This window comes from Hydra viridissima, unplaced genomic scaffold (genome assembly GCF_058129835.1).
Source record: "Hydra viridissima isolate aposymbiotic clone 2 unplaced genomic scaffold, HvirCarnegie_v1 scaffold_8, whole genome shotgun sequence".
Taxonomy (NCBI): domain Eukaryota; kingdom Metazoa; phylum Cnidaria; class Hydrozoa; order Anthoathecata; family Hydridae; genus Hydra; species Hydra viridissima.
In genome coordinates this window covers 13,994,502-14,020,942 of record NW_028324307.1, presented here as the reverse complement: position 1 = coordinate 14,020,942, position 26,441 = coordinate 13,994,502, and the positions used below count along the sequence as shown (strand labels likewise).

General features: G+C 29.5%; 3 protein-coding genes and 1 long non-coding RNA gene across 8 annotated transcripts in view; 3 read left to right on the top strand and 1 right to left on the bottom strand.

Annotated features, from left to right (window-relative positions):
* The first annotated feature begins 4,462 nt into the window (after positions 1-4,462).
* On the top strand, positions 4,463-5,464 carry LOC149885240 (uncharacterized). Its single transcript, XM_090094657.1, has 3 exons — positions 4,463-4,566; positions 5,044-5,249; positions 5,310-5,464. The coding sequence occupies exons 1-3, from the start codon at positions 4,463-4,465 to the stop codon at positions 5,462-5,464; spliced, it is 465 nt and encodes a 154-aa protein (XP_089950783.1).
* Positions 5,465-14,598: 9,134 nt separating this feature from the next.
* On the bottom strand, positions 14,599-24,065 carry LOC149885239 (uncharacterized). 3 transcript variants are annotated; one of them, XR_016455068.1, is made up of 4 exons: positions 23,491-24,065; positions 15,403-15,463; positions 15,214-15,289; positions 14,599-14,749 (listed from the first exon to the last, which is right to left on the bottom strand). It is a non-coding gene; the product is annotated as an uncharacterized LOC149885239 (long non-coding RNA). The 3 variants fall into 3 exon arrangements; XR_016455070.1 differs by lacking the exon at positions 23,491-24,065 and adding an exon at positions 15,728-15,957; XR_016455069.1 differs by lacking the exons at positions 15,214-15,289; positions 15,403-15,463.
* On the top strand, positions 14,668-18,444 carry LOC145186859 (GTP-binding protein Di-Ras1-like). Of its 2 annotated transcripts, none has more exons than XM_090096248.1 (2): positions 14,668-14,934; positions 17,626-18,444. In XM_090096248.1, exons 1-2 carry the CDS (start codon positions 14,785-14,787, stop codon positions 18,085-18,087), a joined length of 612 nt encoding a protein of 203 aa, XP_089952374.1. In that variant the 5' UTR covers positions 14,668-14,784; the 3' UTR covers positions 18,088-18,444. The 2 variants fall into 2 exon arrangements, with proteins under 2 accessions (XP_089952374.1, XP_089952375.1); XM_090096249.1 differs by lacking the exon at positions 14,668-14,934 and adding an exon at positions 16,943-17,080.
* LOC145186733 (cadherin-related family member 1-like) overlaps positions 20,905-26,441 on the top strand; it is a 30,134-nt gene continuing 24,597 nt past the window's right edge. The window contains exons 1-3 of one of the 2 annotated variants that reach the window (XM_090096240.1): positions 20,905-21,048; positions 21,169-21,261; positions 25,253-25,339. In XM_090096240.1, the coding sequence (XP_089952366.1) occupies positions 21,195-21,261; positions 25,253-25,339 (154 nt within the window). In that variant the 5' untranslated portion in view covers positions 20,905-21,048; positions 21,169-21,194. Of the gene's footprint in view, positions 21,049-21,168; positions 21,262-24,204; positions 24,224-25,252; positions 25,340-26,441 lie in introns of those variants that run through there. The other variant, XM_090096241.1, reaches the window with a different exon arrangement.

Sequence of the window (26,441 nt, the reverse complement as noted above, 5' to 3'; positions counted from 1 at the left end):
ATTTTCTTTACATAAGCATTTTTCATTTGTTTGTTGATGTTCATTCGATGTGCCTCTTTGTGCAATTTTGTGATAAATTTTTGTTTTTGAGTTTATATTACTGTTTTGTGGATTGAAACTTCATTTTATCTGTGAGATAAGAAAAAATATATAATTTTCTATCGGGTATTAGTTGTCTCATTAGAGTTCTCCCCATTTTCATGATTGATTTTTATTTTAGTATCAATTCCACCCATACATTGGAACGCAAAAAAAGCTGCGTTTTGCGTTTGCGTTCCGAAATAAAAACTCACACGCAAACTCAAACGCATTTGACGCAATTTATTGCGTTTACTTACGTAAACGTAAACGCAATTCACGCAAATAACTGCGTTTACGCACGCATTTAATCCGCAACTTACGCATTTAAAATGCGTTTATAAACGTAACTCAAACGCAACTTACGCGTATAATTGCGTTTACAAACGTAACTGAAACGGAACATACGCATATTATATATATGTATATATATATATATATATATATATATATATATATATATATATATATATATATATATATATATATATATATATATATATTCCATTTCCTTTGCCGTATCATAAAATTTACAATAAGAAAGATCGTGTATACATATAGCATATATATGTTGTATATATATATCGTGTATATATAGCATATATAGTTACTTACTTTGACTCAGTCTTCTCCCCCTTCGTTTGTTGCACCTTACAGTTTATTTTTACATTTCATTTTTTTTTTAACAATTGTTTTTATTCTCTTCTTTTGATTTCTTATTTTTTCAAGTTTAGGATAGGGTGGGGCAAGATGTCTATAAAGTTAACATTATTAATTTACCTAGGTCTCACAAATGCACAAGGGACTTGACTTTAGGAACATCTTGCCCCACTAAAAGTTACAGAAAATTAGTTGTATTGTTTGTGTGATTATAATAAAGAAATATTTGTTTTGTGGGTAATTTATTCCACAATATTCCTAACTTTAAAAATTTTAAAGCTCAATCAATAAAACTAGTTTATTTGCAATTAGCTAGTTTTGGATGAAGAAAAATGCCCTTTTATGTGGGGGGCAAAACGTCCTGTGATTATTAAGTGTTAAAAACTTTTAGGCAAGTTTATTTCTTTTGAAACAAAACATAAATATTAAAACTAAATATATACAGGGCGTTTTACCTGACGCATAAAAGCCCAATATCCTCTTTTTACTAAATACTATGCTTTTCTATTTGTTATATTTTTTTTAAATTATAACTTTTTTTTGTTTTGTAGATCTTTTCCCAGCCACGGGCAATTAATTCCTTTGAATAATTGTCACATTGTATGTTTTTTCATTTTATATATAAAAAGGATCGCTTTAAGCGGGCAATAAACCACAAAAACACTTTGCGATTGGTCAGCGCATGCGCACACTTTAAAAATTGCTTAAAACAAAGGAAAACTTATTTTCCGCTCACAAATTGAACGCAATCATACTCAGTTGTGTACCGTACTATTACTTTAATCAAAACTATTTTTAGAAAAAAGTATAGCTTAATATCTTTAACTAGTAACCTCATTTCAATTATTATAAAAATCTGGCTATATTCACTCAATTTAAAAACATAATACACTCATTTTAAAAGGAGCCATTATAATGAGAAATTAAATATCATTTTTAACAACTTTAATTAATAATTATTTTTTAAATTCGTTATAAAATGACCTAAAAACATGTTAAACACGTAATAATTTCTTTTAAGGGATATGTCTAATGACATTTCCTTTTAGCATAAAGAAGTTACTATAGGCATTTCCTTATGATATGCAGCTTATACATAAAAGTATAAAAAAAAATTAGTTTAGGAAACAAAACCAAGTTTTACTTAATCGTTTCATAAATATCTAATTTAATATGACACATCAATCTCGCAAGAGTAAGATCTATCATGAGGATATCATAAAGTCTTGTTCAAAAAAACGACATGAAGAAGAAATATTGCAATCACAACAGTTGTAATTGCAACCTTATTTATCTCAAAGTTCGTCTGCATCTAAATCTGGAGAAGCAATTTCAAAAAGAACAAGATCTGTAAATCCTATAAAAACGACGAAATTACTATGCAGACAACAAGTGCTGCGTTGACATTATTATCGGGAAAGTCTTCAAATAATACTTCAGTTTCCAATATTTCTATTCCTCCTATTCAGCAAGACCCGAGATTAAGGTTTCAGGGTTATAGTCTTTTGGCAAATTTATCTAAAGACTCGTGTAATTTGATCAACAAAATGCAAGATTTTGTTCAAAGAAACATTTTTCCGAAAAAGAAGTTTATTGTAAATTTAACTGAACGGGTATTTAAATTACTTTTTCTTAGATCTAAAATGTTATTAAGAACAATGTAGCGCATGATTTTTATATATTTTAGGAGTATACTTTGTATCTTCATTTCACTTCATCTGATACTCAAATAAATAAATCAAAAAATGATGTTGAGTTTTTCTGCATATTGTGTAATCAAAAGTTTACAGCTCGTATTGGTCGAACATCCAACATTAAGAAGCATTTACAAAGAAAATATCACGACATTTTGGGTAAATGGTTTGACTCATACGACACACTAAACAAATCAAATAAAAAGCGAAACGTGCTAGATGCCGATACTTTGAACGCTATCAAGTTCTTTATACATCAAACTGCTCGATTAATGCATTTAATAATCCTTTTTTGAGGAAACTAGTGAAAGTTCCACTTCCTTGTGCAAAAAGTTTTAGAGAAAACTTGATACCAGAAACGATGGCAAAATTATCAAACATAATTAAACAAAATTTAGACGATGGTAAGTTTTTTAAAATTTTATAGCTTTAATTACTGTAAACACAATGAATTAATTGATTACTTAAGTTATATTTATTTAACAGCTATTACATGTGATGAAGGGAGCTCATTTGTCAGACTGTTTAAGCAATTATTTGAAAAGTCTCAAGAAGATAGAGTTGAAGAGACGAAAGGTAGCGATAGCGCATATGAAGATGATCCATTGCTGAACCAAGAGGTTGCCCTTTATATTGAAGAAGCAGAAAATGAGCAGCTAAAAATAAGTGAAGATGAAGTCTTAAATATTGAAATTCAAACCTCTGATGAACATCTTGAAGTGCTATTAACTGAATCAAGGAAGCTTACTTTTACAAATGTTATTCAGTTAGCCAAAATAGCTGAGGAAGTAAACATCACTAATGACTTTAACGAAGATAACAAATACGATCTTCATAGTGCTGAGCTAATAAAAGATCTTGAAATTGAATTGGGAACATCGAAACTACCGCGGTTTTTCTGCGCAGCTCATAAAACAAACATCGCTGTACGAATCGCTATTAGGAAACAAAAATATGTGTCGTTTTCTTGCGACGCTTTCAAAGTACGCAAGAAGCATAAATCATTCTATAAATAGCGTTCAATACCACATAAAAAAAGAAGCTAAATTACAAACAAGTTGTGATGGAATTCGTTGGTCAGCTGCTTTCCTAATGTTACAGAGTTTTCAAAGTGCTTATAAAAGAAATGCATTGGATCCGGAAAATCAATGCCCAATCGAATTAGATAAGATTGAACTATACCTACAAATCCTTCTTCCCGCATACCAGTACAACTTAATTGTACAAAAGAATCTTTCATCGATTGCTGATGTTTTGCCTGCATTGACTATTATAATTTCAAAATGGAGTAGAATAGAATTACAAGAAATTAGAAAAGAATTTGCTAACTTGTTAATTTCTTCTTTTAAAATTGAAGTTTCAGTACAAACTTAACTCAGGAATTTATCAAGTAGCATCACTGTTGAATATCTCAAAGCTTAAATTATGGTTCTTTAGACCTGATTGTCAATTTATTGTTAAAGGTATTTAGTTATTAGATTATATTATTTAAATAAGACAAATAAAAAGTTTTAAAATTTAGTTTAAAAAATAGTTCTTCAAAACCTAATTTATAAATTTAGCTACTTTTATATAATAATTTATTATATTAAAGTTTGTATCACAACCCAAAATTGTTTAGGAGCAGTAGAAAAGCTACACGAAGTCCTGAAATTCTTTACGCCACGCAATATTTATCAAAGTGCTTTAGAATCGCAACCAGGATGTGAGCTTACACAAGCGAAAGAACGATTGAGTTCAAATGATCAGCAAACTGATTCGCTCAGCGGATTTATGCTAGATGATAACTATTGCCCAGAAGCTCGGCAGCCTAATTTACAACTTTATTTACTGGAAATCGAAAAAGAAAAACTTTACTTTTTAAGCAAATCGAAGAGAAAGGACTTGCTATATCTGTGTATCCTTCTTATGATTTTTGGTTCAAAAAATTCTAAAATGCCAATGTTACGAAAGCTATTTGTCATCTTACTAAATATTCCATCATCAGCAGCTTTTATAGAGAGATATTTTAGTACTTCTGGTTTGACAACATGAATGCTGATCTGATTATCCGTCGCTCATTGTTAAAAGTAAACTTAAAACTTCTTGTAAGTTCAAATGATTTTTCGGACGACGATGACTCAGATAGTGAAATGTAAACTTATCATATAAAGAAAAAATATTTTTTGAACTTGAAAAGCACAAAAATAAAATGAATATATAATGCAATAGTTTCAATAATAACATTAATTTTAATAATAACGGTTTAAATAAAAAGTTATATATCTTTGAATTAAAAAGTAAAAAGTATCTACTTAACAATTCGCGTTTTCTTAAAAAGACACATTTTTTAAAATAGATTAGGTAAGTCGCGTTTGAGTCAAGTTTGCAAACCCATTTATACGCGTAAGTTGCGTTTGAGTTACGTTTATAAACGCATTTTAAATGCGTAAGTTGCGTATTAAATGCGTGCGTAAACGCAGTTATTTGCGTGAATTGCGTTTACGTTTACGTAAGTAAACGCAATAAATTGCGTCAAATGCGTTTGAGTTTGCGTGTGAGTTTTTATATCGGAACGCAAACGCAAAACGCAGCTTTTTTTGCGTTCCAATGTATGATTCCACCCAATCAGTATTCCAAATAATATTGCAAAGTTATTAGAAAAAATAAATGATATTCCTGAGAAATGTTCCATCATCGAAGACAATGAAATATATGATAGTGAAGGTGAGCTAGTTGAAGCCAAAAATTGGCCGCATGGTGAAGATGATGTAATAGTCGAATACATGAGCGATTACAAATATTATGAAGATGAGCCTTCCGATGAAGAAGAAAATGGCATGAACATTTTGAATAATACAAGAAAAAGAAAAAGGAATACCCAACTTTCAACGTCAGAAGATGAAAGCGAAGAAGAGGAAATTGAAAAAGAAATTGCATCCGATGGCACTGTTTGGGAGATATTGAAAGGCTGTACACCTGGTAGAGAGCCGATTCATAATATTTTCAATCATGTAATCGGTCCTACAGGACATTCAAAAAAAACATCATGAAACGCAAGTATAGTAGTGCATTTTCTTTGATCATAAACGATCCTATGATAGAGCACATTTTGCGGTTCATACGGTTTGACAATAAGATTAAAAGAACCCAGAGGTAGGCTATTGACAATACCGCCCTAATTTCTATGATATGGAATGCATTTATTGATAATATCCAAAACTGTTATAAACCTGCCGAAAATATAAGGATTGATGGACAGTTATTTTCAACAAAAGCAAGGTGTAGGTTTACGCAATATGTGCCTAACAAACCGGTTAAGTTTGAGATAAAATTTTGGTTTGCAGCGGATGTGAAAACCAAATATATAATAAATGGCTTTCCATATTTAGGAAAAGACGAGGTCAGAGAAAAGTCAACCCCTCTCGGCTAATTCGTTGTTATAAAACTTACGGAGTCCTACATCATGAAAGGACGATATGTCACAACTGACAATTTTTTTACAAGTGTACCTCTAGCTTCTAAATTGTTAGCTGAAAATACAGCAATAATGGAACTATACGCGCCAATAAAAAGGAGTTGCCAAGATTATTCAAAAAAAAAAAATTGTATGCCTCATTTTTCAACAATTTTGTTCAGATCTCCTCGCCATTTGCAAAAGCAAACCAACTAAAAAGATCCTTGTATTGAGTACAAAACATAAATAAGCAATTATAAATCAACACGGGAAACGTTTACCCAAAACAGTTGCTTATTACAACAAAACCAAATTTGGTGTGGATGCGTCTGACCAAATGACAAGAAAAAACTCAGTGAAATCTGGTTCGAGGAGCTAGCCTCTGCAGGTTTTTTTCAACATCTTGGACTTAGTTTTATAAATGCGTGAGTGTTGTATAAAGAAACCACTGGAGAAAAGGTCATAAGAAAAGAATTTATGTTCCAATTGGCAGATGAGCTTGCCAGTAAGTATAAGACTCCAACAATGGATCATTCAGTCCTAAAAATGGAAGAAACATATATCAGTGCACCCAAGATGCAAAAATGGTGTCAAGTTAGTCAATGCTGTAAAATTAAAACAACAAATATGTGTATTTTATGTAAAAAGTATACATGTGGGAAATGTACTCGACGAAAAAAATGTATTTACAAAAAATGTGAAAAGTAATTATTTTGTGAATACTGATGAGATTTGTATTCTAATATTTACTTTAGTTTTTTTGTCAGTTTGATATTATTTTTTATCTTTATTTTGAATTAGAGTATAAAATCATTAGTATTATTTACTGTGATATTTCACATTCATAAATAAAACTGTCGCTATTTGAATTTAATTATCAATATTATTTTTTATTTAGCTCTTTCAACACCCTATTTAGGGTTTATTATACATTAAAAGTTATATATTTAATAACTTTTATAGAGCCAATCCATAAAAAAAATTTTTTAGCAATATCAATTAATTGGTATTTCGCGAGGTTAGAATTATTTTGTTCTATCTCCAATTTTAAAAGTTGGGAGAAAATGAGTTATTAATTTTAGTTAGTAATAATAACTTTTAAAATACGGATTATTATTTTTTTTTTTTCTCTAAATATTGTATAATATGCTTAAACATAAATTATTTTAAGCATAAGTTATTATTTCTTTAAAAATTAAAGCTAAAACTTTAACCAATTTTTACTTTTAGAAAAAATCAAAAACTTTCTCCCAACAGTTAAACTTGGAGATAATTCTAACCTCGCGATTTGTCAATCATTTATTTTGACTGGTTTTGGTAAAAGTAGGTATAAATTTTTGCCAGTAGTTCTAGTGTTAATGACTTTATAAAAATGTCGCGTAAACTTAAAGCAACAAAAAGGAATATCTTAAAAATTTCGGCGTCAATTTACAATTTATTAGGAATTGTTTCGCCTATAGCAGCCAGACTTAAAACAATTTTTCAAATTTTGCGTAGAGTTAAAATGGAGAGGAATACGATTGTGAGTGGAGAGAATGAATTTAAAAATGAATTGTTGAGAAATGATTTGTGCTTGTTGCAGTGGAAGGGAGAATAATTTCGGCCGAGCTACATGGATTTTGTGATAGCTCAAAAGAGATGTATTGTGAAGTTGTTTATCTTAGTGTTAAGACAAGCTTTTTGTGTATTATCTTGGCTTGCAAAAGGCTTCTTTGATTTTTCAAATGAAGACCAGACTGGAAAAACGATCAAGCTACATTTTTTATTGTTTTGAGTAAATTAGATTTTAAACTTCAAAACACAATAGCTCACTTATTTGTTAAGCTAAATATCTGTGTAATTTGATCGGTTTTCTAGTTATATAGTCAATTATTATATAGCTAAACTGCAGCCGGATGCAACAGGGGCAAAAACCCAAAAAAAGCAAAAATGTAGCTTGATCATTTTTCCTGTGTAGTCTTCAAATAAATAAGCCGTTTCAGTGCTGACATTCTGACGAACATTTTTCTACCGAGTACAAAATTTCATTTTTACTTAAATCACCGCCTAGCCCGACATCATTCTGTTTATTTTTTGATGCTTAATCTTCTGTGCTTTTACTTCGGTTAACAAATAGTAATAAATTTCGCTTCATTCTTTGAAGCAGACTCAATATAACTAGATGCGTACGCAGATTCTGTACTAGGAATGAGAAAAACATGCCGTGACTGACTGTGGTAGAAGCTTTTGGTTCAACAGGCTCCTTGTCTTTCTTTGTAAAGAAATTTTCTGACTTTTTTAACTTGCTGAGTTTTTCTATAGCTCTCTGATTTTTTTTCCTCTTTTGAGCTGAAAAAGATTTTAGCAGAGGAGCTACTTTGCATACTAAAGCTGTCATTTGAAGAAGAATTTGATCAGACCATTAGTCAGCCTCTTGCTGGAAAGGATAGCAGTGATAAAGAATTCAATTCATTGTCCATAGAGTTCAACCTGTATGAAAGTATGGAGAAAGAACAAAAAATTTAGGCACTTAACACAAGTCTTCCAACTTCTGTTTAAAGTGAAAGAGCATTTAGTGCTGCAGGTTGCTTTGCTACTAGGAGAAGATCACGAATTAGTGCTAAATTCCTTTATACACAAAAAAGGTTACTTCTTAAATATGAATAAATAAAAAGATGAAAAAAGAAAAATATCTTTGATGAAAATAGCATAATTTTCTTTTCTTTTATTTAATTTTTCAGACAGTAAAACCCTATAATTATATTAAAAAACCGGTAGATTTTAACCGGAAAAAAATTACGATTTACCGGTAAACTTTTACGGTAAGTTACCTTAAAGGGCGTGTCACATAAGCTTTTTTGGGTAACTCCCTGGACAGCCGGTTGACACCAATAATCGTTCAAATAAATTTACTTTTTTCAATATCCTTCACCAAGCATCAAGAAGCTAATTGAAGGTGTATCAAAGAGGATTAACCACATTCTAAAATTTATTTATTTATATATTATATTTATTATATCGTTATATATATATTTATTATATCGTTCTAAAACTCTTCAGTTTTAGAACGCTTCAGTGGTGAAGTATTTAGAGGTTTGTTCAAAACTAACTTTAATTATTAAAATTAATTTTGAACAAAACTTTGAATGCTTTCTATTGTCTTTTGATTCTTCGCAACTTTAAGCAATGCTTGAAGGCAGTTAGCACTCTGTGTAAATTTACATGCACTGAACGAAGAAACTAAATTAATTTGAAATGTATTATCAGGTTTTTTGGCTTCACTTTCATGGAAAGGCGGGTCATCTGAATCTGAAAATAATGTTGAAATGTCTTTTTCTAGTTCACTTCCTTCTTCGTTTTTAAAATTACTGTCTTTCTCGCAGAATCTCGCAGAAACATGGAAAGGAAACAGTTCCGAAAAAATTTCAAATAAAAGGCGAGATACAGTAATTTGATATATTTTGTCATGCTATTCTTGCCATCCAATTTTGCCAATTAGATTGCAAGAATAGCATGACAAAGTATATCAAATTTTTTTAACTGGCAAAATGCTAAGGGAAAATAGGATTACTGCGATTGTAGAGATTATATTATCAGTACCCAACAGTTACCAATAGGATCAGTAACTGTTGGGTACTGATAATTTAAATAACTCGAAAGATTGAGTCGGGTTGGGTATATAAAATTTCAACTACCCGATCTTATCTGTGACATCGGGTAATTCACGTTAGGTTAATCGAGGTCCGATAAAATACTTTTTGGCTTTTATCGGTGTCTGATATCCGTTCGGGTCCGGTCTCGCTCTGTTCCCATCGGGACCCGGCCATTCCCTAGTTTAGGTATCTGATATTTTTTCAAAAAGCAACCTATTTTATTCATCGAAATACTTTATCATAACTTTAAGGTCTTTCTTTTTTGTCTCTTTGCTAGTATGGGACTATTTTGGAAGTGGGTAGACCATTTGCATAAGCACATGTTTGACTTCCGGGTCATATACTTTTTGCAGCATCACATTTGATATCTTCAGCAACAGCATCGATTTTACGATGGAGTGATTCAAGTTCTGTCTTAAGTGGTGAGGCTATCTGTACGTTACTGCTCTTTCTTTTAAGATCAAGAGCGTCATTCAATTTGCACGTATCAATCCTTGGCCTTTTAAATGAAAGCATAGGAAACTCTTTCAAAAAAACAGATTGGTAAAGTTTGTTCGAGATAGTTACATCATGTTATTTAATTTTGTAAGCCAAGTACATTCTGTTAATATTCAGATTCAGGCTCAAATACTCTTTCTCAGATATGGCACGACTGTAATGGCTTTCATCCATGGGAAAATCAATATTTTTGTTTTCTGGGGCTAATTACAAAAATGTCTTGAAATACTATTTTGCTAACCCTTTTGTGGTCTTCTTCACCATCAGGAACTGTGAAATAGATAGTTGATTGTCTTAATTCCCATGTCGACGTGTTCGGACGGATAGAATTTGCAAGAGTCCCATTAAAAACCTTGAGAACACCAAACAAATAGGTAAAAAATATTGATAAAAAATTCACAGAAGGTAATGGCACGTGCCCCATCTGTAGGCGTTTTTTTTTTTCTTTTTTTTTTTTTTTAATATCTTTTCGTTAGTTTTACTGGTTTCGTACGCATCTCTGTTTATTCTTTTTCTTATTTCTATTTTTCTCTTACGTTTGTTTTTTAAATTTTCATTTAGTTTGATAGCAGATTTATCTATGATTGCAAAATACAATCATTAAGTGAAGCGTGAAATAAGAATATTAACTTGAATGATAAGAATGATAACTAATTGTATCCAACAAACCGACTAATAAATTGTTTGATGCTAACATGGACTTATAAGAGATGGACGTACAACCTATTGTTTTACATCAAAGAGGCCGCAGAAATCAGCGAGCCATGCGAGTTTCCGACAAACTCTAAATTTTTACTTGTCGACAAAAAAATCTTTTAAAATGGATGCCCAAAGTTTTAAAACAGAAACTCTGATAACGTGGTATTAGTTTAAACTTTTATAGCATTTGTTTAAAAAGACTGTTCAGGATAAATTATCCACTTCATGTATTGACAAATTACTAAACAAATTACACCAAGGTAAGAAAATAAGTTGTCGGCACGAACAGATTTTCATCATTTTTCTAAGATAAACATTTACAAATTTGGGAACTTTTTTCGTGTAAACAAAGTACCGTCAATAATAAAATAGACCTGTAAGGTTAACTTTAAAATGACTAAAAAAAAGTATAGCGAAATATAAAAAAGCTTAAATAATATATTTTGTCAAGGTCTGGTTTCATTCTTCTCCTTGGTCCTTCATTCGCCAGCCTTAATTTTGTGTATTTTTTAAGTATTTTTTCCGATATGTCGCCAATTTTTGCCTCGACTACTCTATAAGCTCCATAATATATATTCCACTATGCATTATATATAGTAGGTGTATTTTCTAATGGGATTTTTTATAACTCATTTGATAAAGCCAAACCTTTTAAAAGGTTATTCAAATTTATAATTATCTTGCAAAATGCGGCCAGATATTTCATGTTTTCGTTTTTCATATTGCATATATTATTTCATTTGTCATAAAAGGCACATAATAACCCGTTTTTTTTTGTTAAATAAAAATTAGTTTATATATAACTGGTAAATCAATAATGTTAAAATTAAATACTTAGTTATTCTTACAGTTTTCCATAATTGGCTTTGCTAAATTCTTTAAAACTGTGACAAATTATTTTTTTCTTTATATTATTTACATTAATTTTATGTATAAGTTATTTATCCTTAACTGTATATATTTCTGGAAGTCTACAGCAATATAGTAGATGGAGTAGTTCCCTGGACATGAAACCATTGTGCTCTAGGTAGCTACAAAACTAGTTGATATTTTGTATTATCATATCTCTAGTTATACATGTACTAAGTAGTTAAGTAAATGATCTCAATTTCTATATTATCATCAGCGTTATTTCTTAAAATATTAAGAATATCTAGCTATATAAAGTTAAGCTTAAAACCTGATTCTATTGCTGGTTTCTTGAATAACTAAAAGGAAGTTGATGTGACTGGTTAGACTTTCTAAAAATCCGACAGACTTTAATATAATTTACTTTATATTGTTTAAAACAAAAGATTTGTAACAATGCGCAACGAGCATGGTTTGCAAAAAAAAACAATAGGTTGCACGTCCATCTCTTATAGGTCCATACAATGAGTGCTAAATAATTATAATGGCACGAATAACAATGAGTGCTCAATAATTATAATGGCACGAATGGATTTAGATTAATTAGAGAAAATGACATGCGTGGACTTACAGATAGCTTCATCTGCTTTTTTCTACGCAAAAGAGTTTATGGAGTTGGATCTCAATGCATTGTATTGGCGTGGGCACTAAGAACATTTTGGTGGAAAAAATACTATTTTTCACTTTTTGGGACTTAGATCACTCACCCCCGCCACGCCTCATACGTATAGGATAATATGCTTTACTCAGTAAACACCAGTTAGGTACCAATTTCCTATTTTCTTTTCTGTCAATTTATAAGCAAATTCTTTTCTTTTTATTCGAAACTGTTTTCTACGCTTTACCTCTCAATTTGTAGACTTCTTCATTTGCCTAATCCATTAATCATTTAAATCTATTATCATAGCTTTTGAAGTTTCCCCTTTCAAACAAAAGTGTTGTAAAATCTTCAAAACTTATTTGCGTCCATCATTAAAAGCGTAATAGCTGAATTTACACCCATTTCTTTGATTCCCTGTCGACAAATGCAGTTTTTACTAATCTTGACCATAAGAGTTTATTTAGGCCTCATTTAAGTTCAGTTTTTCCATAAAAACAGTTGTTAAACTTAGTTAACGAAATCCTCAGTTAAAAAATCCTTAAAAATGGGTTGAAGTAGACTCTTTATCAACAGAGAGATTGTATTTGAGGGTTTGTAATCTTTTTTGCCCTCAGACCACTATTTGAGCCAACTGTTGGCTTCTCGAGGACGAAATTTATGATGCTCAAACGGATCATTCGTGTATGTGAAAAGAAACAGTATTGCGTAAATGAATTTTATCAAAGCGTTAAACTTTTAAAACTTTAATCATTTTGCATAATAATTTACCAATCAATCATTTATTAGTAAACTGACCTTTTACAGAAACAAGAGTTTTTGTACCTTTTTAACATTTAACAAGATTACTTAGTCGGTTTCCTAAGCATTTCTGCACATGTTCAATTTCATTCAAGCTTTATTGGCGTTCTCCTATTTTTTACAGATTGTTAAATTACAGTATAAAATTTTTTTTATATTTATTTGCCTATTTGCCCCATTTTTTTATGTAATCGAGGTTAGAGAATTGTTTGTGAAACAAAAGTTAAATATCTAAAAATTATTTTTCTTATATAACAAAAGTTACTTGAAATGAATTTCTATATAACAAGTGTGAACTAAAGCCATCAAAGAATACCTTGGATTCGAAATTGAATCGCTGCTCTAACGATGTCCAACAAAATGGATTTAAGTAAGTTTAGATTTTTTTAAGTATCTTTATTTGAAAAAAAAAAAAAACTTTGTCAGTTAAAAAATTGTTCTCAATTAGGGGAACCAGTTGCTCGTTTTACCACGTTGCGAACAGCATATCATAAAAAAAAATTGAAACTACATGGATAAAGAGCAAGCGCTGGTGAGCAAAGATTTTTTTCAATAATTCCACTTTATCCTAAAATTTCATCACAATTGCATTCGAACATTCCCAATTAATATTAATAAATTCTCAAATATTACAATTTCCGTTATCAGGTTGGATTAAATTAAACGTTGATTAGTGTCCTATTATGCTTAGTGGTGAGTTAATAATAACACCATCTGATTATATGCATCGACAAATGCCTTTTTTATGACGTAATTCTGATATAACTTTCTTCTGATATACCATAATAGATTTTAATTGTGCTTTATTGAACACCTTTTTTAGCTTCAGTGAATTAGAATGCTAAACTTGCAAATTGATATAATTTGAATTAAAGCGTGAAGGAAATATTTCTCTAAATTTTTTAAAAAGAAATCATCTTGATGCAATTATTGTATAACAATAATCTAATTACTTCATTTAAATTTTTTTTAAATTGCCCGTGAGAATATTTTTTATCACAAAACGTGTCAATATGACTGCATAAGAAAATATTATTTAAAATATTTTTTGTTATATATATATATATATATATATATATATATATATATATATGTATATATGTATATATGTATGTATGTATGTATGTAATTATTACAAAAATAAGTAATCAAACAATAAATAAAATCAAAAACATTCATTAGAAGTTGTTCTAATTCAAATATTCCAACCTAATATTCTAATTTTCCAACCTAATATTCAAATATTCCAACCAAATATTCAAATAATCAAACCTATACTCTAACAAACGCTTTAAAACTAATGCAATAATGTGGAATGTTCAATCTTCTTAAAAATCTTAACTTTAAAGAAAAAGTTTTCTATGGTTCAACAAACTATTCATTATTGTTTGTCTTTCTTTCTTTTCTTTTTTTTTGCTCAATTGTGGTGATCGAGCAAAAATCAAGCAAATATCTTTGTTACGGTTTTAAACTACTATTTTGAGCAAGTTATTTCGATGAGACAAGAATTTTCTACTAATAACTTTTTTAGTGTACTTGATTTATTTTGAAGTTCATAATTAAACGTTGTCATTATAAACAATTAAATCATCAAAAAAGAAAGAATTTTATTTATAATTTCAAAGTGGTTCGAAGTACATCATAATGCTGATCGCCTGCGTGACAATATAATTATATTTTAACAGTTTATTTACAATTGCTCGTTAGAGAAGGAAATCCTAGCTGTACACAAGGAAACCCCATTCTAAAAAAAAAAGCTAAACCTAATAAACCTTGTAAATGGATATGAATGAATTACTACTACCAAGTAATCGAAACGTTCGAACTGGTCGTTGGAAAAAATTAAAAGGGTTGATTTTTCGCTGGGTTTACCTGCCACTTAGAGCCATATTTTGGAAAGATGTCTACATCACTCCAACAATCGAAAAGGTAATGTAGGAAACACAATAAAGGACACTTGTTTTCTTCACTTGTTTTAGGCATAACGTAAGATAAGATTCAAACATAAGTGTCTGATGAATAAACTTTGAACTGAGTTAAAAATGTAAAAAAAGGGCAGAAATAATATTTATAAGTGTTTTAGGTTATTCAGTTATAAAGAGAATGGGTTAAACAACTGACAGATTGTCTTTGTTTTCCCGTTTTTTGCTGCAGCAATTCATTATTATGAGTGATAAACACGTTACTTGTTATGATGAAACATCATACCTCAAAACTCCAATTTAAAGGCTTTATTATCTTAAGGTGAGTGCAAACTTTTTAGAGACGAACTTTCAAGTTTTTTCTAAACACAGCAAAAATAAAAGTATCACTGTTTAAAATGTCATTCTTTGGCATATCAAGTCGTTTTAAGTGAGAATAAAAGTTCACATAAAGTTGTGCAAAAATAGTTGTTACCGGTTGAATGATTGTTACAAAAGGTTACATCACATTAGGACGGTCTTCGATAGGGCTGGAGCTGAAAAACAATTAAAAAATGCGGATTGAATTTGATGCGGATTGAAGTTGATGATTCCAATGAAACTTTTGTTTCTAGGGTTTTTTTTTTTGAATCTAGGGTTTAATTTATTTTATCATGTGAAGCATCTTCTTTGTCGTCATACGAAAAATCTGAACCTATGATTTGTGAAAATCTTTAACTAAAAACATTTTGAAACTTTAATAAAAATTTTAACATAATTTTATGTTTATATAAATGTAACGAAATAAAATTTATTTGTACTTTTTTGCCACAAATAATTCATTTGCCTGTTTCTTTAACAATATTTAAACATCTTTCACAATTACTTTCTGCGATTGATTTTCTGTCAATGTCAATGAAAATTCACTCGTTTGATGTTCGTATAAAAACAAAGATTAAATGGTTAAGCGATCAGTTGATATAAATATCAACTGATCGGTGATCTTATTTAGTTGAATAAAAACTGAATGCTGGAAGCAAATGGATTTTTTTACATATTGATGAGTTTTACTAAACTAAAAAGTATCTTTTTCAGCTTTACTGAAAAAGCCTTCTAGAATAACAGTTGGTGCTCGTGAAATTTAAAAATTCTTTGTTATTTTGTGTATTACAATTTTTTGACGACGACGACGAAGTTGATGACGAGAATGGATGAAGATGGTATCTTGGATATATGCGAAAACGTACTATTTTTATGTAGATAAAAGTAATACGTATTGCTTATTCAAATGGAACAATTATCAACTTATAAAAAAAAACAGAGCGACGAGTTTAACGCAGGATGAAGGTTTTAAATATTTTTTGTTGCAAAGGTTTTATAAAGAAGAAGTTACTTTAATCGCATATTTTTGTTTTTGTCCTTTATTCACTCGTTGTCTTCAGTTAAAAGAATTTTGAAAATCATTAATGCGTACTTTTATTAAGCGTAAATTTTAGTGCGTCATTTATTGTAAATAAGTATATATTTAATGCGTATCTTTACAAATCGATTCTTTGTTATGTGTACATTTGTAAATCGTTTTTTAAATACAGACATTTTATATAGGTTCATTTATAATGGTACATTTTTATAGGTACATTTTATGTGTACAATTATATGAGTACAATTATTTGCATATATTTATTAGAGTACATTTATTTAGGTTACGTTTTTTGACAAAATTTTATATGACAAGCTTTTTATTTCCATTTCTTATTTTCTATTACTTTATAATAACAGGGATTTACATGTACTTTAAACATTAGGCAGAAATTTATGGGTTATATCATTGGATTTAGAGTATGCATCGCTGTAATCTCTGGACATTAATCTCAATCCTGAGCCCTTTAAAGTTTTTATGTTAATTAAGAACTTTTCTCCCCCTCGCTTCTAAAAGAGTCGTAATATTCAATAGAAAAAATTTCGGTTAAGACTTTAGTTTATTGGTCTGAAAACACTCGATCATGTGAAGCAGTTGAATGTTGTAATTTGGAAGGTTACAAAGCTACAAAAACAATTTATAAGTTCCTCTTTTGAATATCATTTCAAATTAATATCTTCGGGGTTGTCATAACTAGGGGGCAGAAAGACTGGATCACCCTTCCGTTTCCTTCTCCTAATGATTTTTAATAAAGGTAATTCGTCTTTTTTCGTTTTAATCAACCAGTATTTAACTTATCTTTAAAATATTTATAAAATTTTTGTGCATAAAAACTTATTTTGTGGCACGAAGTAAGTCTTATTCTTAATGAAAAACTCAAAAGATAAAATAAATTATGACGATTTTGAAAATATATTCATGGAAGAAACTGGAATTCAATGAAATTCGATTGTTATCCTTTTAGCATAAATAAAATTAAAATAATTTTTGACCTATCGGTTTCAAAATCATTTGCAATCACATTAAAACCCATCATCTTGTCCGCCCGCTACCACTTTTTCACATAAGCTTACTAAAAATTTTAAAAAAAACTTATGAAAATCTTCGCAGAGATAAGAGGAACAATTGAAACTATGCATGGTTATTATTTCAGCGTGGGCGTTTTAAAACTAAGCAATTTGAAAGTTTATTTTTTAATCTTAGTGAAACTAAAAAAAATTTGGTTTTATTTCAAGATTATCTTACGCTCAGAACCTTTTTTTTCTTTTTTTTTTGAAGTGTTTTTCTTTATTGTTTTAGAAGGCCGTTCACGAAATGAAGATAGTTGTCCTCGGGGATGCCGGAGTTGGAAAAAGCTCCTTGATCAAAAAGTTTCTTGATGGGGATTTTTGCGAACAGTATAAAAAAACTATCGAAGACTATCACGAGTTTGTTTTGCCATTTAATGAAAATACTTGTTATGTCAGCGTGATTGATACATCTGGTGTCAATGATTTTCCAGTGATGCGCAAAGAAGCCATCAGGAAGTGCGACGTTGTTATGATGGTGTATTCCTCGAACAATTTATCAAGCGTCGAGTATCTTAATAATATTTATAAGGAAATAATTGCCGTCAGACCTTTTAATGTCCCAATAATAATTGTCGGAAACAAAACTGAAGGTTGTGTCAATAATTGCGATATTCAGCACATTCTAGGATCATGGTCAACTAACGCATTTTGTTTAGAGTGCTCAGCAAAAGACAACTGGAACGTTGATTAGATTTTAGTGTTTTCTTAAAAAAATTCTTAAGACCACAACTACACTTCACAAGAATTGCACGGAGTAAAATGATGGAAATTAAACACATGGGTGAAAACACGAAATTGGTGTGTATTAGTTTTCTCTTGCCATTATTACGGTTAAATCAGTTGATCACTTTCGATGAGACAAAAGTAAAGGAAATTTTTTTCCCATTAACTTTTGAAGTTTGTTGCTATATATTTGAAGCTCCTTAATGTTGCGTAGTTACAGAAGATCAAAAGATAAGTTCAAATGCATTAAAATGGTGAACAAATTTGTACATATGTATTTTAAAGACAATATTTTAAGTTTTTTTAATAAAATGCTTTGAGCCACTCTTTGATCATTTTAAGTGAGAGTTTGAAAGCAGTCTCTTTAATAAATATCTAGGAAAAATTATTTATCGGATATATTTCTATATTATTTAATGATGAAAGTGATTGCATGCAATAATTTAATTGTAAATAAATCAAAAATTTATATTAACTATTGAAAAAAAAATCGCTTTCTTATTCTATTTGATGATTCTAACAAGGAAATTATAACCAGCACATTCACAAAACCCATTTTTTTCTCGATTATCTTACTTAATTCTACTCAATTTTTATACAAATAAGCAGAATAAAAAACTAACAATAACTCTTAAAATAATTTTAGCACAGCTAAAAATAAATTAAAGGTGAAAAAAATCATCAAAAAGATTTTTGCGTTTGAAAAATGAAAAATAAAAAATTACAGTAACAAAAATTTTGAATAAAAAAATTATGTAAACTGAATATTAAAAATAAATATAAGATATTAGGGCTGCGTAGGACAAGTATAGAAAGTATGAGATATAAGGTTTGTGTAAGACAAGTTTTGGGGTTTTTTTATATTAACATTACTTTAAATCTTTTTAAGACTCAAGAATATTTCAGTCAAATACATGCTACCTTATGAACTCAAATGTTGTTTGTAAATTCATTTGTGCTACCTGTAGCGCTAGCTATATTGGTGGAACCTCAAGGGTTTTTAGTAGCACCACAATGGTTTTTAGAGGAACCATGATTGGTTTTGGTTGAGGAATAAACGATCTTGTAAATCATTGGATCTCAAATATCTATCATTAAATTTTTTTAAGAGGTCGAGTGTTTAATTTTTGTCTACCAAGAATTTGTAATTATAGATGATTCAGCAGAAAATTATTTGAGCTTATTTACTTTTATTGAGTGGAAAAGACTCAATGCGATGACTGAGCAGAAGTGTCTTTAGTGATTTTTTGTCTCTATCAATTAATCAATATTTGTAACTTTAGACACATATCTTTGATTTCTATTGGATGTCCATTCATTTAGAATTAAGGAAAATCTATCATCATTCCTAATCATTTTTGAAAAATCAAAAACCATCTTTTTTTAAGTTTTTACCCCTATTCCAAAAGCATTGAAGTCATAGCTTGCCTTAAACTCGGAATTTAAAGACCTTAAGCGGCTTTTTAAATATCAAGACTTTTTGAAAATTTATAAATAGGAATAAGATCAACAGCAACCATTCGAGCCAAAATAAAATAACAAGAATCTTTTTTAAAAAACTGGCAATAATTGAAAGTTGAGCAGGGTTTGAATTTGAACTTAATGTAAAAACTTTTTTAAAACGTTTCACAATTTAAAAACTCTGCGATACCGGTGATTTGGACGAATGAATACATCGTTAACGAAGTGATTTATTCGATTATTTTTGATTTATCAGACAACCTGCCGGATTTTATTCATTATTAATTGATTTTAATCTAGTTTTCATTAGAGACTTTTCAATTAATTGTCTTTACAGAATGATTTTTAGGATTATATTAATCGAAGTTATTTGATTAAGGTATTAAATAGCGTTAGTTAACGATTAATTAAATTTATTCAGATTTGATTTAAACAAAAACTTTAATGAAAAGCTGTTAGATTAATCGATTTACCGGAAGTTTCCAAATGACGTCAAGTGTTTGTTCTTAACCGAGGTTTTGACTCAGATCAAATTATATCAAATCAAACGCCAATGCCTAATATGTGCTATAGTTAACATTAAAGTGTAACGCTATCATCAACAGAATTCTGATGTTTGCTGTTAATTTGCAAATACAGGGTCATTGGAGCAGGGAACCAGATGACCACCTACCCCTTTTCATCCAATAATCTTTAGCGGTGCTTTTTTTTAATTTTCGATCCGGTGTTAGTTTAGCCACAAAAACAAATTTTTAATTTCATAAAAAAAAATTAAAATCAATTGCTTTTTTACAAATGATTTAGAAGTTCATACTTCATTCTTTGTTACTTTATTAATGAAAACGTCTATGCTTATTAAAACGAATAAAAAATATTTTAGTTTATAAAACATGTGGAAATTTAAGAGCGCTAAAATACCAAGAACATTTTCTGAAAAAAATTTTTTTTTTGACATGGTGATTTTTAATACTTTTTTTTATTTATTCTTTTTCATTTTGAAAATAAATCAATAAAACATCGCGTGAATATTAAGAAAATTTAAAATTTGATTTATCAAACGATGACTTTCTATTAATAACTAAACTATTCCTAAAAGAAATAACTTTGATCCTGATCAGATGTGACTCTTTCTTGCTGAAAATTACTTCCTGCTCTTCTTCTGCAGAGGAAAACTCGTTTTTCATTTTGACGTCAATTTGCCAAAGGAGGGGAGTTTTCATTCCCGCGTTAAATATTAATGGCATATTGCTTTATATCTATCAAATATTTAGTTACTAAAAATTTTTGAATCAGCGATATATATTAATTATGCAAATTGATTAAGCAATGAACTTCAATTAAAAGTTATACATTTCTAGTTTGACTGGTACAGTATTAAAAAGTTGAGGTCAATATTTGTAAAGACATATATATGAGACTCATTTAGGGAAGTTTTCTTTATGTCCGCCATCTTTATGTCCAACTGAAGGTAGGATGTGGCTTTCGTTAAACTGACTTTTGGTTCAATTTTTCTGAACTAAAATTTTTTTTTCTTTGGGATGAGTAATAAAAATGAAACAAAAACAAAAATCTTGACTATTCTTCCTAGCTCTCAAATCCTCTGGTAAAATCGTGATGGGTGTGAGAAGTGTGTTCGGTCTGATCGGCTTGGTTTTTATGATACACATTGTAATTTACAAAGGTAAAATAAAGATGTTATTCAAATGAAGTTGAACGCATATACATTACCCCGCTTTATTCAAAACTTTTTTCAAACTTATATTACGGTAAGCATATGCAGCTAGATTTGAATGTTCTGTTTTTCGGCTCTTTTACATTTGAGGCGAGCTGATTTCAGTTCTCAAATTTTAGTTGAAGCGAATTCGAGATTTTAAAATGATGGAAATGGTAAAAAATATGCTAGTTTAAAAAACGCTGACTACTCGTAAATGACGTCTTTGCGCTATGAGAAGTAGTTTATAAGCACGTTTGATAGTTTATAAGCACGTTTGATAGTTTATAAGCACGTTTGATAGTTTATAAGCACGTTTGATAGTTTATAAGCACGTTTGATAGTTTATAAGCACGTTTGATAGTTTATAAGCACGTTAGTTTCCAGACTCTAGATTTTGCTTCACTTAAAAACAAATTTAAAAAACATAAAAATCCAATGAAATTGTTGTTGTTAAAATTTTTTTAAACTTCGTGGGAACTTTTTAGCTTATCAACTTATCGTGTTTTTCCCAAACGAGTACTTGCGTTAAATAGAGAAATTTATTTGCGTTTTGCGTTAAAATTATGTTTAAATTACTTCTTAAACTTGATTTAATTAAAGACGTGAAGATCATTTTTGATTTATAGCTAAAGTAGTTAAAATAAGTTGACTCTTAATGTGAAAAAAATAATGCAGAAATTTTGGTCCAGTAAATAACATCTGTATTCTAGAACAAAATATCTCAATTTCGGGTGTTTTCTTTATTGATTTGACTTAGGAAATCAGGGATTCAATCTGACCGTCGAAAGAACGAAAATCTTCAACCAAGGTCTGAAAACTGTTTTTATATATTCGATTGCTTTTTGAGTCGGAAAAACCTGAAAAATACTGACCTTTTTACATTCAGTTTTCGAGGTTTTTATATTTAGTTAAACTGTGACTTTTCGAGAATAATGCAAAAATGTAATAACAGTGGGAGTTGCTTTAGAAAAAATTTACAGAAAAAAAAATCATAAAGATTCATTTATATTAAATTGATCTAGTTTAAAATTATTAGTTTCAAATTTTTAAAATTATTATAAAAATAGATCTAGATGTAAAATGATATAGTGAATTTTAATAGCATCAAGCGAAACCAATATGCCGAAAACCAAAAATGTTGGTTTAAATAAAATTTGTTTTCTTTATATTTTACTGACACAAAGACAGAAATATCATTTTTGCTGCTCCCACGCTTATTATACCTAAATTCTAAATGCCTTTGGATCTAGTATTTGTTTTGATAGTTAGTGTAGAGGTAAATGATAATTCTTGCAAGAGTACCAAATGGTAGAAGCATTACTTTGTGTGAGTTTATTCTCATTAAATGAGTATATTCTACATTATATATAAATTCTGTATTAGCTCTCTCTGTGGATTCATAAAGAGTTGATTGCTTCTGCAGCAGTTTGTTGGAAAAATGAGAGAAATTAATAAAAAAAAGTTATGTTTGCTTAGGCAGATTTAGTAAAAATTCGTTTTTTCACAGTGATGCATATGAGCTTCTATCTTCGTGATGCTTCTTCTGGCTTAACCATTCCCATTCAGCGATACCAGTTATTTAGTATCCCGCTAAGAGATACCGGTTATTTAGTATCGTAATTTAATCAAGAATCTTTTAACATGTATTAAATAAAACTTCTATAGAATCTCTTTTTATTCATACTTTAAACTGTTTTCTTTCCAAGTAAAGTCATGAATCCATCACTTTTTAAATTTCAAATTAGTATTTCTTTTATTCCTGCAAATTTTGATGTTCTTTGATAGGAATTCAACTTGACATTAGGAACTAAAAGAATTAAGGTAGTACTAACGGACTTTGCGGAGTGACCTCCTTTTAAGGAATTTTTTGGTTGCAACCAGGTTTAGACTTAATATTTATAATATATTTGAACTCGAATGAAGCTCAATTTTGAAGAACAAATAAAACTCAGGCTTCAAGATAAGTACCTATACTAAAACAATTTTTGAAATAGAACTTCAGATTTTTGCATTCAGATCTTAATCCATTCAGGCCACTCAAATTGCATCTGTTGTTATTTTAGTTCATATACTAGGTTTAAAGCTAAATTGTTTCGAAATTCTGGCTCTAAACTTAGTTTTTTGAGATTATAAAAAAAAGTTGCAGTTTGCATTTTAAATTTTATTCTCTTTTTTTTATGATAAGAATTAACAAACCTTGTTTTTAACAATAGGCGCTCCTCTTTACTCTTTCAACACCATTATCCAACCGCACTACACCTTTAGCCCACCCTTCCTCCAAATATCAAACTTTCCAAATCTTTTGTAACACTTTCGGCGCTATTTAGAAGCTTTACTAAATTTTTCGTTTATTTCTCGTATAAAGAATCTGCTATTAATAATTCTACCAGATTTTAAACTGAAAGCCGCATTTTTTTAGAAACTTTTCTTTCATAGATCATCAATGGCATTAAGTAACTTGATTTAACGGTTCTAACTTTAAAACGAAATGTAAAAGTACTCAATTGAGCAACATGAATATGAGACTTACGTCATTGAAGCAACTGGATATTTTAGTGACCAGATTTTATTTAAGAATGAAAAACTCAAAGAAAAATTTGATTTCCGACAAGTTGATGCAATAAAATTGGAGATTTTGTAAAACCAGTTTCAATTAAAAACTTTGTCACTTTCTCGGTCACGGTCTTAATCACTTTCATAATAACTTTCGTGCTGCTTTGATAAAAGAAATTCACTGTTTTAAAAAACAAAACTAAATAATTCATCGTAAGACAAAATCTTACACTTCAAACAATTCGGTGCTGACTCATTTTTCAATGTGGTGCTGATGTGTTGCTTCTTTTTTGTGTATGTTTTTTCTTATTAAAATGGTGGAGCAGTATTTGCAAAACCACGGATAATTTTGAAATGCATATTTAGCAGCAATTAGGTAGGAGCCGATGGCTTGACTTTGAAATATATCTTTTAGATGTCTCCAAACTTAAAAGCATGGAACAGTTTTATTTTAATGTTGTAAACTTGGTTGTAGTAGCGAAAAACTCAAAAAGAATGTCACTCTTTGATGATTCTAAAAAAAGAAAATGTAGTTTTAGATAGTTTTAATGCTATGTATTTATTTAAATATTTTTTATTACATAGTAAGTTATGATGTGGTCCGACAATACAATTATCACCTGATTAAGTCCCTCTGAACAGATCACTAAATTTAAGAAAATTTAGCGATCTGTTAACTTTTAGAAGCTCTTATTTATTCGTTCCTTTTCTGTTGCTTTTTTTTTTCGAAATTTTTAATCATTTAAAAGTTCGCTGTTTATCAATTTAGATTTTTTTTTTTATATATAATACCGTTTTTACTTTTTTTTTACTTTTAAAGATATTTTTTGATATTTTTTGATGATCTTCAGAAAAACAACTTTTAAATAATCAATTTACCTTTTATAAAAAAAGATTGACACGGAGCTTGGGAAAGTCTCCTTACTATAAATCCATTTGTTTAAAACTTCGTGCAAAAATCATTCACGACCCCAAAAAATAAGCTGCTTGTTAAGTTAATTGCAACTTTATAAAAGTAATCTGTTTTGCAGACACTGAAGTAATTCAATAGAACTTTTACGTCATTGACGCCATTTATTTTAACAACAAAAACCCTTACTATCGAAAACTATTCTTAATATTGGAAAGAATTCTAAATAGTGTAAATTGGTAAAGAAAATGCATAAATATAAACAAACCGATGCCATTGTTGGATTAAAGAATCGCCTTTCAATATGAAAATAATTTAAAGAATTTTTCAAAACCTGCAGATATTTTTATACCTGAAAAAAAAAAAAAAAAAAAAAATACGCAGCTCAGGAAAATTTCAAAATTAAATTTGGTGCAATTCACACGCAACCATCACACTTTTATATACACTCCCATGCAGTATTTAATGGAATGATAGCGTTATGGTTGATTGTAGGGTTGTTTGTTCAAGCCGCAACAAACCACGTTCCACAATTTAGTAACGAAATCTCCGTTATCATGGTAAACGAAGAAGAACCAATTGGTAACCATTTTTCTTCTTTTTTTTTACTTTTTTTTTTATTTTTTATTTTTATTTTTTGCGTTTATTTGTAGGGTTAATCAGCTATTTTAGCTATAAAGTTATTTAGGTTTTCAAATGTCAGTTTTAAATTTGGCGGTAAAGTTTCTTAATTTTTATGGACGATTTTTATTTTGAATATTGCGTCATTGTTATTGCTTACATTTAGATTCGAAAAAAATTTTTTAAGAATAATATTCCTGTTTTAAAGTTGCTTAAAAATATTCTTTTCACCAGCTAAACACACAAACTGTTGTTGGAATTCTCAACAACTCAATGTTGTTGTATTTTTTTTTTTACATTAAAAAAAAAGTAATTGGGTTATTATTATTTATGACTAAATGCAATAAAGTGAAATTTTTGAACTTGCTTGAAGAAATAGAAACAAAAAGTAATAACAAGATGGGTTAAAACTCAGGCCCAAAAAAAATCCGCCTTATGTGAAACTAACCTTCAAAAGAAAGCAGCGATGAACTCGAAGTTGCTTTTCTCGGTAGCTGTTTTCTCGATAGCTGTTTTCTCGGTAGCTATTTTCTCGATAGCTGTTTTCTCGATAGCTGTTTTCTCGGTAGCTGTTTTCTCGATAGTTGTTTATTGGTAATTTGACAATTCATAGAATAATACATTATTTAAAAAACAACCCGTGCTTCGGGTGCTGATTGTTTTTTTTAATAATGTATTCCTCAAAAAATTTATGAAATATTCTTTTGTATTAAATAATGCTACACTATTAATAAACAGCAGTGGAGGAACAAAGATCGAATTTTTTTATTGCTCCTAATTACGAAAACGAGCATTTGTTACCAAAAATAGGAGTTTTTTTGTGAATCCAGGCATTTGTTACCAAAAATAGGAGTTTTTTTGTGGATCCGGGTTTTAATCCGTCAAGTTTCCATACTTAGACATCTCTGTAAATTCAAATTTTCTTATCATTAAACCATTCACGGCGAATCTCGCCTTGTATTATTTAGGATTAATTTTGAATTAATGCTACGTAGAGAATTCTACGTTAACCCTTTAGCGCCCGTATAGCAGATCTGCTACATAACTTCAGAAACCTTTTATG